The sequence below is a fragment of a genome, unplaced genomic scaffold, assembly GCF_019419815.1.
Source record: "Pyrus x bretschneideri cultivar Hongxiangsu unplaced genomic scaffold, Pyrus_bretschneideri_v1 Contig6, whole genome shotgun sequence".
Classification (NCBI taxonomy): domain Eukaryota; kingdom Viridiplantae; phylum Streptophyta; class Magnoliopsida; order Rosales; family Rosaceae; genus Pyrus; species Pyrus x bretschneideri.
The window spans coordinates 1152474-1168955 of record NW_025999798.1 but is presented as its reverse complement, the minus strand read 5'-3'; the positions used below and the strand labels follow the sequence as shown (position 1 = coordinate 1168955).

General features: G+C 38.5%; 2 protein-coding genes and 1 pseudogene across 2 annotated transcripts; all 3 read left to right on the top strand.

Moving 5' to 3' along the window:
* The first annotated feature begins 548 nt into the window (after positions 1-548).
* Positions 549-2778, top strand: LOC103947365 (cytochrome P450 CYP749A22). The gene is made up of 5 exons (XM_048572145.1): positions 549-916; positions 998-1224; positions 1307-1539; positions 1635-2013; positions 2109-2778. Exons 1-5 carry the CDS (start codon positions 631-633, stop codon positions 2538-2540), a joined length of 1557 nt encoding a protein of 518 aa, XP_048428102.1. The 5' UTR covers positions 549-630; the 3' UTR covers positions 2541-2778.
* Positions 2779-3920: 1142 nt separating this feature from the next.
* On the top strand, positions 3921-5896 carry LOC103947280 (annotated as a pseudogene).
* Positions 5897-13258: 7362 nt separating this feature from the next.
* Positions 13259-15680, top strand: LOC103947278 (cytochrome P450 CYP749A22-like). Its single transcript, XM_048571635.1, has 5 exons — positions 13259-13666; positions 13773-13996; positions 14148-14380; positions 14596-14977; positions 15083-15680. Exons 1-5 carry the CDS (start codon positions 13372-13374, stop codon positions 15509-15511), a joined length of 1563 nt encoding a protein of 520 aa, XP_048427592.1. The 5' UTR covers positions 13259-13371; the 3' UTR covers positions 15512-15680.
* The last annotated feature ends 802 nt before the right edge of the window (positions 15681-16482 follow it).

Below are 16482 nucleotides of genomic sequence, written 5' to 3'. Positions count from 1 at the left end.
CCGTTGAATTTTTATACAACGGTTATAAACAGAAGATCCTTTTAAAGTTATAATAAGTATAATCGTCTATTTGAAATTTAATCTAGTATTAGAGCCAAGAGACAGGCCCGTACATCCACGTGAACAGATGGATCCCTCTTGACCCCGCGTGAATAGGTGAGCCCCGACTTGGTTCCATGTAAGCCAAGAGGCAAGAGATGCCACGTGAATGGGTGAGTTCCCATTGGCCCCGTGCGAACGGGTGAGTCTCAGCTTGGCTCTACATGGTTGCAGATGTGTGGAACTTCACGTGTGACCCATAAAATGGGACCTCACGTGCAAGGAAGTGTTAGAATTCCTCTGTCCCACATCGGCCAGAAGGCTTGAGAACAAGCCCTTTAAATAGAATTACCCCACTCTAACTAATATCGAGATCTTTTGTATTTAAACCCCATACCTGATGGATTGAGCATGTGATCAAATAAGGACAGCATCGATGTTGTTAGAGTGAACCCATGACCTATCTACCTAAAATTTAACAAGTACCACATGTATCCAATTTAATAATTATATTAAGAGGACTGAGCAAAATACTTAAATGGTGGAGTGTGTCGAAAAGCTCAGAATGTAGGTTCAGAAATAAGACTAATCATGACTTGGTTTGGAGATCCAGACGTCATTCTTTCAATCTCTCTGTGTCTGTTGTTGCTTCTCTTGGTTCTCATCAAGGTGTTTTACAAACTATGGTGGATTCCGATTCGAGTTCAGAATCGGATGACCTCGCAGGGAATCAAAGGCCCGTCTTACAGATTTATCCACGGAAACAACAAAGAAGTTGCCAGCATGAGAAAGGAAGCCATGAGCAGGCCCAAAAGTTTATCACATGATGTATTTTCCATTGTTCTACCTCTTATGCACTCATGGACCAAGATATATGGTAACGAACTCTTTAACTGACTTCAGTTTTCTTTTTAAATCTTGTTCCGAGATTAATTTTGGTCGTTTTCTGTAATGTTAGGGAAGAATTTTCTCTACTGGTATGGTCATCAACCTCGGTTGGTCGTTACGGAAACTGAACTGTGCAAAGAGATACTGATGAACAAAAATGGAGCTTATCAGAAAAGCAAGCTCCTAGGCGGTGTAAAGAAGCTGTTAGGAGATGGTCTCGCGACAACAAATGATGGTGAAAAATGGTCGAAACTGCGAAAGCTGGCCAACCATGCCTTCAATGGAGAGAGCTTAAAAGTAAGTTTATAACTTATAACACTTGTGTTAATTATATTTATTGAAGGGATCTGTTTATTGCATATAGCTATTGTTTCGCTAGAGTATGCATTCGGAGATGATAGCTAGTACTGAGACAATGCTAGAAAGGTGGAAAATTCATGAAGGCGAGGAGGTTGAGGTGTTTGAAGAATTTCGGTTGTTAACTTCAGAAGTGATTTCTAGGACAGCTTTTGGTAGCAGCTACGTAGAAGGGAAGAACATTTTTGACATGTTATTGAAGTCATCTGCCTTAACATTTTCAAGTTCATTCAAACCCGGGTTTCCTGGCATCAGGTGACTTCCTTTTACCGGGACCTCAATCCTCTTTACTAGTGAAAATAAAAAATATTTCCTGGCATTGGGTAACGTTTAGTAAATCAATATTGCAGTAAGTTTGTTAAAAGCAGCAGTGAGATTGAATTTCAGAAGCTTGAGAAAGGAATAAGGGACTCCCTAATGGAGATTGTTAGAAGAAGAGAAAGGAACCCAATAAATCGAGAAGCAAACAAATTTGGGAGTGATTTCCTTGGACAACTTTTAAGGGCTCATCACGATACCAATGACAATCAAAGGATTTCAATGGAAGATTTGGTTGACGAGTGCAAAACATTTTACTTGGCTGGACACGAAAGTACTGGCACAATGCTAGCTTGGACAGTCTTTCTTTTGGCACTCCATCCGGAATGGCAGGAGAAAGCAAGAAAGGAGGTCCAGCAATTTTTCGGCAAACGAACTCCAGATCCCAATGGCATTTCCAATCTCAAAACTGTAAGAAAGTCAAGAATTCAATGAATTGCTTTTCTAAGTGCAGAAATGCTTAATTTAAGTTTCAAATCCTGATTTCTTCATTTTCATGAGTGCAGATGACTATGATCGTGAACGAGTCTCTGAGGTTATATCCTCCTGTTCTTTCCGTTGTCAATAGGAAAGTTGACAAGGAAACTAGGCTGGGAAGGCTTGTTCTTCCTGCTAAACTCCACTTGGTGATCCCAATTTCACCACTTCACTATGATCCTCAGCTGTGGGGACAGGACGTGCAGCTTTTCAAACCAGAGCGGTTCTCAGAAGGAGTTGCTAAAGCTACTAATGATAACATCGCCGCATTCTTACCCTTTGGAATGGGACCTCGAGTTTGTGCAGGCTCAAACTTTGCCACCACTGAAGCAAAGATTGCCCTTTCAATGATTCTACAACGCTACACATTCACTCTTTCCCCAACCTATACTCACTCGCCCTCTGCATTCCTTACAGTCCGTCCACAACATGGAGTTCAAATAATGCTACACGCACTGTGAACTGTGAAGACCATATTAGTTCCTGTTCTTGCAGTTCTGCAGTGTTTTTTATTTTCTCTCATACGCGAAGACTACATTATGAAATGCTTAGTAGTTAAGTTGAATAACAGTGTCATTGGTTTCAGCAATCTTCTACTCACTATACCCAGCTGTTTTATCTGTAGAGTAGGAATGGTTCAAGAAACAGGATGCCATTTTCTGTACAATAAATCGTACCATCTACTGTGTCTTTCTCCAATCTAATTGCAGACGTGAGCAACCATAGAATATTTAACAAATTAGCCAATCTGCGTGGTGATCATTTCCCTTTGGAAGCTAATACAATCTGGATAATGTGGATATCCATGGACAAGAGTCGCATCTTGAACGTGTCACGATCGTTTACCAAAAATCTCCCACTTGATCAATAATAAATAAGCAGCAGGAAAACTTCACTTGGGGAGGGAGTCAGTAGGTTGGGAGGTACAGCAAAAAAGAAGCAAAAGGTAACGAAAATGAGTTGGAGAATGGAAAATGAGTTGGTTCATACCCTTTGGAATGTGACCTCGAACTTATGTGGGCATGAACTTCGCACTTATTGAAGCAAAGATTGCTCTGTCAATGATTCTGCAGCGCTACCATTTCACCCTTTCCCCGGGTTACGTACACTCACCCATTCAGTTTCTGACAGTTCGCCCACAACATGGAGTTCCAGTGATACTACGCCCACTGTGAACAGTGAAAACCAGAGCTTCCAATAAAGTTGCATTAGTATGAGAACCTATTTAAGTTGATTCCATTCATGTATTCATTTATTTTTACTACATGCTGTATTCGTTTTATTTACCGTGTGAATTGTTATAAATTTATCTTTGTACAATTTTCTCTCCCCTTTTGATATTGTTTTCAGTTTTTGTATATCATTTCCACGGCATGAAGGATTGTGCTTATGTTCATTACAAAGTTGTCCAAGAGATGCAGCGCAACCATGGTTTTGTTTGGAAATTTTTGTAGCCTACTGTAGTGACAGATACGGAGTCTTCTTTGTGAAATATGTAACATTTTTATAATAGCCGAACCAAATCGAAACCTAACGGCACAACTAAATCAAAAAAGTCAAGTGAAAAATACCAAAGACAAAAGTTACGCCAAACAAAGCAAGATAAACACAACCAAGTCCTATTTGGCATCTCCGGCCGGCCTGCAGTGAGAACATGTGGCAGTACCTGAAAATGGCATCTCAATGGCAGCGAAGCCAGGAAAAAGGATATATGATTTTAACTTTGTTGCCGAAAAGAAACATCCAAGAAGAACATAAGATATGATTTTTTAACTTTGTTATCCATGATTCGAGAAAGTATGAGTTCAAAGCTACAACCGGAGAGAAAAACTTAACGAAAAATGAGTTGTTTGGGTCCAGTAGTCATTTTTTCTAGCATTCTGTTTCTGTCCATTCTCTTAGCTCTCATCAAGGCCTTTCACAAACTATGGTGGACTCCAACTCGGATACTTCGTATGGCTTTTCAGGGAATCAAGGGTCCTTCTTACAGACTTTTCCATGGAAACACCAAAGAAATCATGAGCATGAAAATGGAAACTATGGGCAGGCCCGGAGACTTATCTGTGAACGTATTTTCTGCAGTTCAACCTCATACTCACACATGGACCAAGATATATGGTATTCACAAGCTCTTCATTGACTATGTTTTCTGAATCTTTTTCTTAACACACTTTCTAAATCGTTTAGTTGCAAACTAAATTTGGTCATCTCTATAATCGATTGCAGGGAAGATTTATCTTCAATGGCATGGTTCTCAAGCTCAGTTGGTCGTTATGGAACCTGAGTTGTGCAAAGAGATACTAAATAACAAAGATGGAATTTATCCAAAAAGGAAGCTCCAAGGCTTTGTCAAGAAGCTAGTAGGAGATAGCATGGGGACAAGTACAACTGAGGGGGGAAAATAGCGGAAACTTAAAAAGCTGGCCAACCATGCCTTTCATGGAGAAAGCTTAAAAGTAAGTTTGTCGTATCTCGAAGAGTTATATAGTTGATGTGGTGTCATAAATTGAAGACAAATTTTGTAATAGAAAGATGGTATCTTTTTACTAGAGTATCATCCCAGCAATGATAGCTAGTGCCGAGATGATGTTAGAAGAGTGGAAAAATCATGAAGGAAAAGAGATTGAAGTTTATGAACAATTTAGGTTGTTCACTTCGGAAGTGATTTCCAGGACGGCATTTGGCAGCAGTTACATAGAAGGAAAGAACTTTTTTGACAATTTGATGAAGTTATCATCTTTATTAGTCAAAAATTCTTTAACAGTCAGGTTTCCAGGCATCAGGTTTTCATCTTATCTATGTTTGTAGTCTCACTCAATATTGCGTATTCTGTTGTCACTTCTTATGTATGCATAGTCACACTAAACGTCTTGCAGTAAAATTTTTAAAACGGGAGATGAGATTGAGTCAGAGAAGCTTGACAAAGCAATGCACGACTCCATAACAGAGATTATTAAGAAAAGAGAAAAGAAGGCAATGGCGGGCGAAGAAAACTTTGGGAGTGATTATCTTGGATTACTTGTAAAGGCTCATCTAGATACCAATGATAGCCAGAAGATTTCGGTGGATGATTTGGTTAATGAGTGCAAGACGTTTTACTTTGCCGGACAAGAAACCACTAATGGTGTGCTTGCTTGGATTGTCTTTCTCCTGGCACTTCATACAGATTGGCAAGTGAAAGCAAGAAAGGAAGTCCTACAATTATTTGGAAAACAAAATCCGACTCACGATGACATTGCCAAGCTAAAAACAGTAAGAAACTCAACAACTCACCCTATATACCGCTTGTCCAAGCGTTATAAATGGATTATAAAATTCTTTATTTTCATGCAGATGAGTATGATCATCAATGAGGCTCTGAGGTTATATCCTCCTGTTCTTAACATTGATAGGAGAGTTAAAAGGGAAGTTAAACTGGGAAAGTATATTGTTCCTGCTAATGTTGAATTGATCATCCCATGTCTAGCACTTCACCATGAGACTGAATTCTGGGGGCAAGATGCGCAACTTTTTAAACCAAATCGATTCTCGGAAGGTGTTGCTAAAGCTACCATTGATAATATACCCGCATTTTTACCCTTTGGAATGGGACCTCGAAGTTGTGTTGGTTTAAACTTTGCGGCCAATGAAGCAAAGACTGTTCTGTCGATGATTCTACAACGCTACCGCTTCACCCTTTCCCCGGGTTACGTCCACTCACCCTGTGATTATCTTTCAATTCGTCCACAACATGGAATTCAAGTTATTCTACACGCACTGTGAGCTATGAAGCACAGAAACTACTGCTACTCTTTTATGAGAGACAATCAGCACTTTCCATTTCTTTTTCTTGAAACTAGTGTAGTTCATGACTTTTTCTGCGAAAATTATACAACAGACTGATGTAAGTGCATTGATTGAACGCCTAATGCATTCCATACACCAGTGTATGGTAGGAAATTTTTTTATGTCCTCTTTCTTCGCATAATTATAAATTTAGTACTGCAATGAGTAAGATGTTGAATTTGGGTTGTAATTGAAATGTTCGAGTTGTGTGCGTTTTACTAGGCCACGTTACATAAATCCTTGGGCTCTTTTTAGCCATGTCTTTTTGGAGTGCATTGAGTACACTTCAATTGGATAGCTATTTTTATTAATACACCGAGAGCGCCATTTGAGAAAAAGGGAGAGAGATCTGAGAGCAATGAGAGGAGAAAACTCTGACGTTGGTGTCTCACCCTTGGTACATTTGTATTAGCTCTCTTGGATCGTCTGTGTGAGAGTGACTAGATCGGGTGTATGTGGGATTTGAGTTTCAATGAGTTAAGCTCATTTGTAATCTCTTTTGATATTGGTAACGTAGGCTAACGATGAATCAGTACAAATTCCTTGTGTCAGTTGTTATTGCTTGGATTTATCCATTTGTCATGTTTTGCCTTGCTAGATTATTGATCTCATATTTGCCGTTACCCGCCAAACAAAAGGAATAATACACACATGGCAAAAGTCTATAGGATCTTGGGAACATAATAAAAAATTACAATTTACAATTGATATCTACAAGTTAGATGGTGACTTGAAAATTAAAAATCCGTATGCATCCAAATTCATTAATAATTTTAAATTCATGGAGTAGAATATGCGACCCTTCAACATGAGCAGCAACCTTAACATGAAAGTGGACTTCTGAAAGCTCTCATTTCCGGCAGGTTCAGTAACACTGCAGGCAGAGAGAAAAAACGATACGAAAATGAGTACTTTGGAAGGCCTAGTGATCATCCTTTCAAGCTCTGTGTCTGTTCCTTGTTTTAGCTCTCATCAAGATCTTTCACAAGCTATGGTGGAATCCGACTCGCATACAGAAGCTGATAGCTTTGCAGGGAATCATGGCCCTTCATACAGATTTACTCTGGGAGAATGCTGAAGTAGAAGTTGTGGCAATTATTTATGAATGGGAAAATCCTAAATTAATGAGGACGGATTACAGAGAGTGTTGGAAACTGAAATAGAAAGTAACAAAGTTACTCGAAAAATGTAGAAGTCTTGAGTGGTGAATGATTCTTGGGATGAGTCGTGGACTAAGTCGCTCTCTTTAAGACGTTTCGCGGCTCTGCCCAAAGTGTGCAAGCAGTTCACAAATACCACGTCGTCCCCAGGATAAAACAACCCAGAACCTTCTTCTGATAAAGTTCTTCCTTGCACAGTGGAAGAACCTTCGAACTCACACCCTCTCAATATGTTGCTTATCAAAACTATATATCAAAAAATATATTTTTTTTTTGGTATACTTTCAATTATCCAGGGACTAGTATATATGACACGCCCCGACCCCGATACTCCCCGAATACCAGGATAGGCATGTGCTGGCCGACACCCGAGGGTGACGAAAGCCATTTATTGAGTGCAAATGCTGAAAACAAGGGATAAATAAGACTTATAAATATAAAAGAATAATTAATATGCAAATAAGGACCGTGTTCAGAGCACACAACTAATCTAGAACACTAAAAGAAAATAATATAAAATTGAAGGAAACAAAGGAGTGGGTCCTACACCGAGAGGACTCGAAGATGCCGATGCGGAAGTGCCTGGACATCGGGATTGTATGCCTCGATTTTAAGTCCTCAAGGGGGCGCAAAACAAACATGAGTGGACCAAGTTGATATATATATTTAATAAAACAGTTATCAACATACTAACCCCCAGGTTTTATGAAAACACAAATATAATGATAAACATAGGTTTTCCGAAACCTAGCATGTCGTGCAATGTCTCAAATCATAACATGTAAATATAATAAACACTAGTGAATGTCCGATACAACTCTCCAAGCCCTATGCCGGCTCCCCGTCTCTGAGCAGACAGTCAGAGGAAAATACACTTCAGGCCCCATGCCAGCTCCCCGTCTCTGAGCAGACAGTCAGAGGAAAACACACTCCAGGCCCTATGCCAACACCAAACCGTCACCCGGGATGGACCGGATCAATCCCTACGTCCCGTAGCGGAAAGCACCACTAGATAAGTACAAAACCAGTGAACATACATATATTGAAAATCAACTTCATAGTATAAAGTCATGCATCATCTATACTATAAAGAGGTGTTCTAAACATGTTCTAAATATCATATCGTCATCCATCAGATATTCTATAAGAACATGGGTTATAGGAAAAATAGTAGTAATTCAAACTAGCCTCAGTAAGCATGTTATCTTGTAAAACGTTTCATAAAACATAATCATCAAATCATGTTTTTCATGTATGCATTTCTACTATCAAAACATGCATTTTTAGAAGGGGTCCACTCACAGTACTTTGCCGTCGAAAAGCCACGCCATCTAGCGAAAAAGGAAACGCCACAAATAATTACCCCTAAGCACATAAATGGTACATTTAGTCAAACTCTACTTAAACGATTGAATTTGGGGAAACGGACATAGGAAACGGGTTCAGGACGTCGAAATTAGCCTAGGATGGGTCCCGCACGAAAACCCAAAAAATCAACGGTCAAAGTCAACGTTGACGATGATCGGTCAAAGTCAAATCAACACTGACCGTTGACCGGGTCAACGGTCAGACCGGGTCCGGGTCCGGGTCAACAGGTCAAACGGGTCTAGGCTTGGATCCAGGTTAGGTTAAAGGGTTTAGACTTGGGTTGGATCCGGGTTTGGGCCTAAAGGGTTTGGGTCTAACGAGTTTAGGGTTAATGGGCCGAAGGCCCTAAAGGAAACGGCCCAAAGGCCATTTAATTAACAAAACAAAATAAAATAAATAAAAAGGTTGGGTTGGGCTGCCCAGGGTTTTGGGCTTGGCAGGAAAGGCCCAAAGGCCTTGGGTTTGGTGATTCGCCGGATTCCAAGGAGGGAAAAGGCCGGATTTCGGCCGGAGAATTCCCATGCTCCGATGGAGCTCAAAACTCAACCAAAACATGTCATTCAATATACCAAATTGAAGCCCCGAAGGTAAGGAATTGAAATATACCCTTGGTTCCCGTCATCGTGGTCGGAGTTGGCCGGAAAACAGCCTGGAAGCCACGGGTGTCTGCCGAAAACTAGGTAAGATTCAAATGAGCATAACATCTTCAATACTCAATGAAATTGGGTGAACCAAATAGGAAAGTTGTAGTACTCAGCAAGACGAAGAGATTGATACCTTGCACGCCAGCCAACTTGTCGTGGTTTGGCCAGAAATTGCCTCGAAAGGGGCGGTGCTCGCCGGAAAACTGAGGAAATGTCTCCGAGGTGGTTTCTTCATGGTTTGACGTCCAATACACAACCACGGGGTTAGAAAAGAGCTATAGGTATGGGCATGGGTGTGTGTGTGTGTGTGTGTGTTCTTGTCGGAGAAAAGAGCACCGAGATGAGGGGAAAGGAGAGAGCACGGAGGAAGAAAGAGAGAAGAGAGAAGAGAGACTTTTCAAAAAAAAAAAAAAAAAAAAAAAAAAGGGAAAGGGAACGGGGGACAAAACAGGGGGTGGGCCCCTTGGGCTCACCAATTAAGGCTCAAAAACAATTTTAAAAAAGAAAGTATTCCCCAAACTTAGTGAAAATACAAAAATACCCATTTTCTTCCGTAAATCCCGGGACGGGTTATTACAATATATACTATAAAAGAAGAGAGTTTTAACGAAAAACCCACGATACTGTTTATTTTAATGAAAAACTACATTTTTACATTAAAAAGTCAATCATGGTACTATTCACTTGACCCTTTATTTTGTCCTTATCATTAAAATTCAAGGTTTTCAAGCCATTTTCATTAGTTTTCTTATAAAAGAAAGAGACGTTGAGGGTTTAAGAGATTAATGAAAGCTTAAAAGCATGACAAAACGGCAAAAAAACAAAATGTAAAGTAATCGCACGGAAAAAAGCAAAACGGTTTGAATATGTTTAATGACATGATCTTCTTCTCTATATAGAAAAGGAATCACACGTTTCATATTTAAGAGGAGATAACTCCTTATCTAATTGATAAGGCCAAAATAAATTGACTGTTATGCATATAATATTGGTAATTAAGCAAAACATAAATATATATATATATATTTAAACATTTAAATAAAAACATATTTACTCCAACAATCCCCCACTTGTTTTTGTTTAAAAAACCGTATATCAAGCAACATATTATAAAGCTATGCATAAGTAAAGGTGTTTCTCAACTTGAACATGTACATAGTGTTAGTGATCCAGACTATATTAGAGTAACTTATAGTTTTGAACTCTATCTCTGACAACACCACACACATAACCTTATTAAGGTGAAGTTCAAAAAGCCAGTACATTACGGCCACGTGCTTGTATCCCAGTACAGTGAACGCTCTAGAAACTTGCCCAAGATTTCATAGGAAGCGGCCTCACTTCCACATTCACATAGGTAAGACTATCAAGGATATTCTTGTAGCTAGATATCCCACTCAACATAGAGTATAGACCTTACTAAGAGGAAAAAAAATCTCAACCTAAAAATGTTTCAGGATGTCATGCTTCTTAGGGATGGACATGGAATAATATTCCAAATTAAAATTAGTAAGACTTCACTCATATCACTTGTGACTTGTTATTACCCTTTGAACCTATTTCTTGGGATCCCCAATCTATAGGTTGGGTTGCTATCACAAATGACTCAATTTTCTACGGGCATGGTAAAAGGAGGGTAAACAATCTACCTCCCATATGGACCCGGCTTCTCTGCCCTCCCACTTTCCATACACTTTTATCCCCTCTTATTTTGTGCGGTCACGGTTAAACCATGTCAACATTTTATATTGATTTTTATAGAGATAATAAGACAAAAAACAATAGCAATATAAAATATTAACGTGGCTTAATAGTGACCGCACAAATAAAAGGGGATGAGAGTGCATGAGAAGTGGAAAGGCAGAGAAGCCAACCATGGATTTCCTCTGTTTGTTCCATTTTTAAATCTACATCTGCCTTCAGTGTGGCCTCGCTTATCACAGAACTTGCAATGGAACTTTTGAGTCCTACAATTGTCAACTGTATGGGAGGCAGATTGTCTACCCTCCTTTTCCCATGTTTTTTCCATCCCCTCCTATTTGTGCGATCACGGTTAAGCCACGTCAACATTTTATATTCCTATTATTTTTTGTCTTATTATCTCTATAAAAAAAAAAGTCAATATAAAATGTTGACGTGATTTAACCGTAACCGCACAATATAGAAGGGGATGGGAAGGGCAAACAATCTGCCTCCAATTGTATGACCGTCTTTATCACAGTATTCACAATGAAGATTTTTAGAGTTGTTGGAAGAATGGTTTGGTTGATTTTGAACAGCAGCAGCAATGGAGAAATTTTCGGTCGACCCCGATGACATTTGTCGTTGTGTTTCATCCTGAATAATGAGTGAGTAGGCTTGACGAAATCTTTCAATATTTGTTGGGCGCTTTTGGCATGAACAACTCCTTTGGAAAGATCACCCTCCACAGATCGAGCGAACCACGATAAAATCATATTGTTGTATTGATTCCAGAGAGCATATTCTTTTGGTTGATCTGTTGCTGAGGGAGGCTGAATGGAGCCATCAACAAAACCAATTTTGTTTTAGGAAAACTAATGAAAGTGGTTTGAAAACTTTGAGTTTTAACGATAAGGACAAAATAAAGGGTAAAGTGAATAGTATCAGGTTTGACTTTTTAGTGTAAAAAATGTGATTTTTCGTTAAAGTGAATAGTATCACAGATTTTTCGTTAAAACTCCCCTTTTGTTTTTGGCGGTGAGAGCATGAACCATGGATTTATTCCAAGATGGATAATTGGATCCATTCAATTTTTTTGTGACTAGCATGTGACTAGAATGATAACATAGAACGGGTTTAATGAATCCATACCTAAATTGTTTGAATAGGATCTTAGCCTCTGTGTACCATATTAAATGAATGAATAGTATATTGCACGGCTATGGAAAGTGATTGACTGAATAGTTTTTGTATATATCATTGCCCAAGTAAGAGTTCAGTATATACACACGACTAAGCCAACTAATCTACAATAAAGCCTAGGAAATCCCTCTTTTAATGGGATTTCACACCAACTACTTTAGGTAAACATAATATACAGAATATTACACGACCCTATCTTAATAAGACATTTTAGCAATTTTTTCAGAAATTTACTATTCCTACTGGATGCTTAAGTCTTATGCCTTTTACTTTTCTAATTTTCTTTTTCTGTGTTTTTCCTCAATGTACTAATCTCATTACGTGAAACTATGATATTGATGACACAATACAATCTACAAATGAATGTTTCTTATGGCATGGATATCCATATATAGCAAACAAAGTTTAACTTTATTGGTTCTTAGGTACTACAATGTCTTTTTTAGTTGCTTTGTGGAAACAATTCATGCTTGTAAGCTTGTTGTGACTAATACATTGAATGGCCACAGCAAAGTACAGACAAATTTTCTAATGAATTCTAATATAATTTAGACAAAGTTCACAACTATAGCCATGATCGAAAACGAACTCAAAAAATAAACGATTAAAGTAATATTTTTAAACAAAAGGTAAACTTTATCCGATTTAATTAGACAAGATTATAGAATTTTGAGGAAATAATGATCGAAATGGCAGATATCTAAATAAGATCCATGTTATAAATAGTTTAAAGTTAGAGAAATAACTTTTATCAGTGATAGGAGCGAAGTAGTGTAAAATATTACACTGTAACTATAACACAAGAGGATGACAAATAAAGAAGGTAGGAATAGATAATGATATTATTAATATTTCCTTTTTTACTCTGTATTTTGATAGTAAACGGAGTGCTCTATTTATAGAGCAACTCCAACACACAACTTTTGAAAAATACGATCTCCTTCATTTCAAAAGTCCACATTACTATATGGGTATTGAAAAACCTACCAATGTATTCAATATCAGTGTGAGCATTTATTAACACACCAAAATTGTCAATAGTCCATACCTCTCCTTTATTTTCAAAGTCCACATTATTACGTGGGTATTGAAAAATCTACCAATGTTTTCAATGTGAGCATTTATTAGCACACCAAAATTGCCAACAGTCCATACCTTTTATATAAGACAAAAAATAGGTGATAAATTTGCCCTGCGCAGCCTTGTTTGATTTTCTTTGTCCATGTCATGAACTTAATGCAAGGCTTTTGTGTTGTTAAGCACCCTATATAAAGGAATGTATGTTGTACGTTTTATATCATCCATTCCAGCTCTGTTATTCAGTTAGTGAGAGTGGAGGCAGAAAATCAAACTATTGAGAGCGGTCGAGAGGTGTGTTCGAACTTATATTCCAAAAGTAAAAAAAAAGGAGAATGAGTTGGTTGGGATTCGAAATGCCTCTAATTACTACTTCAAGCTTTCTGTGTCTGTTCCTAGTAATTCTTTTAGCTCTCATAAAAAACTTTCAGAAACAATGGTGGACTCCAAACCGCATACAGAATCGGATGGCTGCCCAGGGAGTCCATGGCCCTTCTTACCAATTTATCCATGGAAACACCAAAGAAATATTGAGCATGAAAAGGGAAACAATGAGCAAGCCTAGAAGTTTAACCCATGACGTATTCTCTGCAGTACAACCTCATATTCATGCATGGAGCAAGATCTTTGGTAACAAACTCTTCATTAACTGTGCATGCGTATATACATACATATATATATGTATGTATTTCTTTGTTCAAATATGTAATAAAGTTTGGTCATTTTGTTGCAACAGGGAAGAATTTTCTTCAGTGGTATGGTGTTCAACCACAGATGATCATCGCGGAACCCGAGTTGTGCAAAGAGGTACTAAACAACAAAGATAGAAACTATCGGAAACAAAGGTCCCAAGGCTATGTCAAGAAGCTATTAGGAGACAGTATTTCGATGGCAGAAGGTGAAAAGTGGGTGAAACTAAGAAAGCTGGCGCATCATGCCTTCCATGGAGAGAGCTTAAAAGTAATTAACTTCTTGCAATGGTTACTATAGCAGTGTTTGTTTCAATTGTTTATAAGAAAATCATACGTTCTCTACCAAAAAAAAAAAAAAAATAGAAAATTCAAACGTTTAACGTAAATTATCTAATTGCATGTTGGTATTATTACTGTAGAATATGATTCCTGAAATGATAAGGAGTTCTGAGACAATGGTACAAAGGTGGAAAACTTATGAAGGCAAGGAGATTGAGGTGAATGAAGAATTTAGGTTTTTCACCTCAGAAGTGATTTCTAGGACAGCATTTGGCAGCAGCTTCTTAGAAGGAAAGGACATTTTTGAAATGTTGAGGGAGTTAACCTCCTTAATATTCAGAAATACTTTCAAACTCAGGCTCCCTGGCATCAGGTAATTTCTTACCAATACGATGTCCCTTTTATCTGTAGAATATTTTTAACTGATCATTATGTAAAATAAGAGTAAAGAACAAGGCCACCTGAATATTGAAAGAACTCTTACGATGTACGCTTTACATTAATAAATTAACTATGTAACTATTTGTGTCACTTATGAGTGTTATTGTCACTTCATATGTATAATTAGTCTGTGATTCAAACTTGCAGTATGTTCTATAAAACCAGTGATGAGATAAAATCAGAGAAGCTCGAGAAAGGAATACGCGACATCATAACAGAGATTGTTCGGAAAAGAGAAAAGACAGCAATGACTGGAGAAGCGGACGGTTTTGGAAGTGATTATCTTGGAATACTTTTAAAGGCTCATCATGATGCCAACGAGAAGCAGCGGATTTCAGTGGACGATTTAGTCGACGAGTGCAAGACGTTTTACTTTGCAGGACAAGAAACCACTAACTCTTTGCTTGCTTGGACCGTCTTTCTTCTGGCTCTTCATACAGATTGGCAAGAGGAAGCTAGAAAGGAGGTGCTAGAATTGTTTGGTAAAGATGAAACTCCAAACTCAGATGGCCTCAACAAACTAAAAACGGTAAGAAAATCAATCCTAAGGGCTTACTAAGCACATTAAAAATTTAAGTACTTCTCGATCGATGCGTTATCAAACTTTGATTTTTATATTTATTGATGCATGCAGATGGGTATGATCATCAATGAGTCTCTAAGGTTATATCCTCCAGTTGTGTCCCTTACTAGGGAATCTCTAAAGGAAGTTAGACTAGGACAGGTCGTTGTTCCCGCTAATGTTGAGTTGCACGTCACAAATCTGGCACTTCACCATGAACCTAAATATTGGGGAAAAGACGTGCAACTTTTCAAACCGGAGAGATTCTCAGAAGGAGTTGCGAAAGCTACTAACAACAACGCAGTTGCATTCATGCCCTTTGGAATGGGACCTCGAACTTGTGTGGGCATGAACTTCGCAGTCATTGAAGCAAAGATTGCTTTGTCGATGATTCTGCAACGCTACAGTTTCACTCTTTCCCCGGGTTATGTGCACTGTCCCATTCAGTTTCTGACAGTTCGCCCGCAACATGGAGTTCAAGTGATCCTACACCCAGTGTGAATGAGCTCTGAAGACCAGAACTGCAAATAAATCCAGCACTTGTTGTAATGTGCTAAAATTCTTCCTCTAGTTGTGGATAGGACTCAACATATAGTGCTTTCTTTTTCAGTTATTCTTGTGTGATGATTACAGTTCTTGCTACTAATAACAATTTTAATTTGTTTTCAAATTACTTTTTTCCGACCATCATTCGTTTCTATCAAGTAACGGGTCGGCTTTCAACTTTCAAGCTCATCAATTGGAACAACTAACTTCTATACATGTGATGACCGATGAAAAATTGCTATACAGAGGAAGGAAAAAAAAAGGTGTTGGGAGAGAGGGTGGGTTATTAAAACTACTATACTGAGGTATCTTTATTTAAAAAAAAATAAAATTACAGTCAATTAAGGAAACAAAAAGCCTGACCCTGACTATAATATCAACCATAACAAATATCGAAGACATGCCGACAAACTGATTTATTCAATCCAGGCATAGCTAGGCAGCTGCTCTCTGTTAGACCTTAAAAAGTCAGCGAACCGTTGTTCTTCTACGTAGGGGTTCCCCCCCTTCGCTGCCTTTCTTTCCCCTGCCCCTGCCTTATGACTATCGTATGATTCGTGCATAGAAGAACGATTGGAAAAACACACGCCCCCGCAGTCCTCCGAATTCAGAAACAAAATGGGGTGTCCGAGAGATTAACGCCATCTCCAACCGAAGGCTGGTCATAGGCTTGCCCTCTAGCCCTCCAATAAATTAATATTTTAATGAATAGTGTATGGTCATATTGCTTAAGCCATTTCCAACCGAGGGTTGGCCAGATGCTTCGTTTTAGCCCTTTGGCCATTTAAGATATTAATATTTTAATGAACAATATAGGGTCATATTTGCCTCCGTCTCCAACCAAGGGCCATAGGGCTCTTTTTAGCCTTGTCATAAAAAACCATCTCCAACTAAGGGTCAAATGGCTATAGAGTCAAACATAATTT

What these genes read in the sequence shown, in the direction of transcription:
- LOC103947365 (XM_048572145.1), top strand. Translation starts at nt 631, where the DNA reads ATGACTTGGTTTGGAGATCCAGACGTCATTCTTTCAATCTCTCTGTGT. An exon ending in CTCATGGACCAAGATATATG is followed by an intron (nt 917 to 997) that starts GTAACGAACTCT and finishes CTGTAATGTTAG; the next exon opens with GGAAGAATTTTCTCTACTGG. An exon ending in CCCGGGTTTCCTGGCATCAG is followed by an intron (nt 1,540 to 1,634) that starts GTGACTTCCTTT and finishes TCAATATTGCAG; the next exon opens with TAAGTTTGTTAAAAGCAGCA.
- LOC103947278 (XM_048571635.1), top strand. Translation starts at nt 13,372, where the DNA reads ATGAGTTGGTTGGGATTCGAAATGCCTCTAATTACTACTTCAAGCTTT. An exon ending in TGCATGGAGCAAGATCTTTG is followed by an intron (nt 13,667 to 13,772) that starts GTAACAAACTCT and finishes TTGTTGCAACAG; the next exon opens with GGAAGAATTTTCTTCAGTGG. An exon ending in GCCTCAACAAACTAAAAACG is followed by an intron (nt 14,978 to 15,082) that starts GTAAGAAAATCA and finishes TGATGCATGCAG; the next exon opens with ATGGGTATGATCATCAATGA.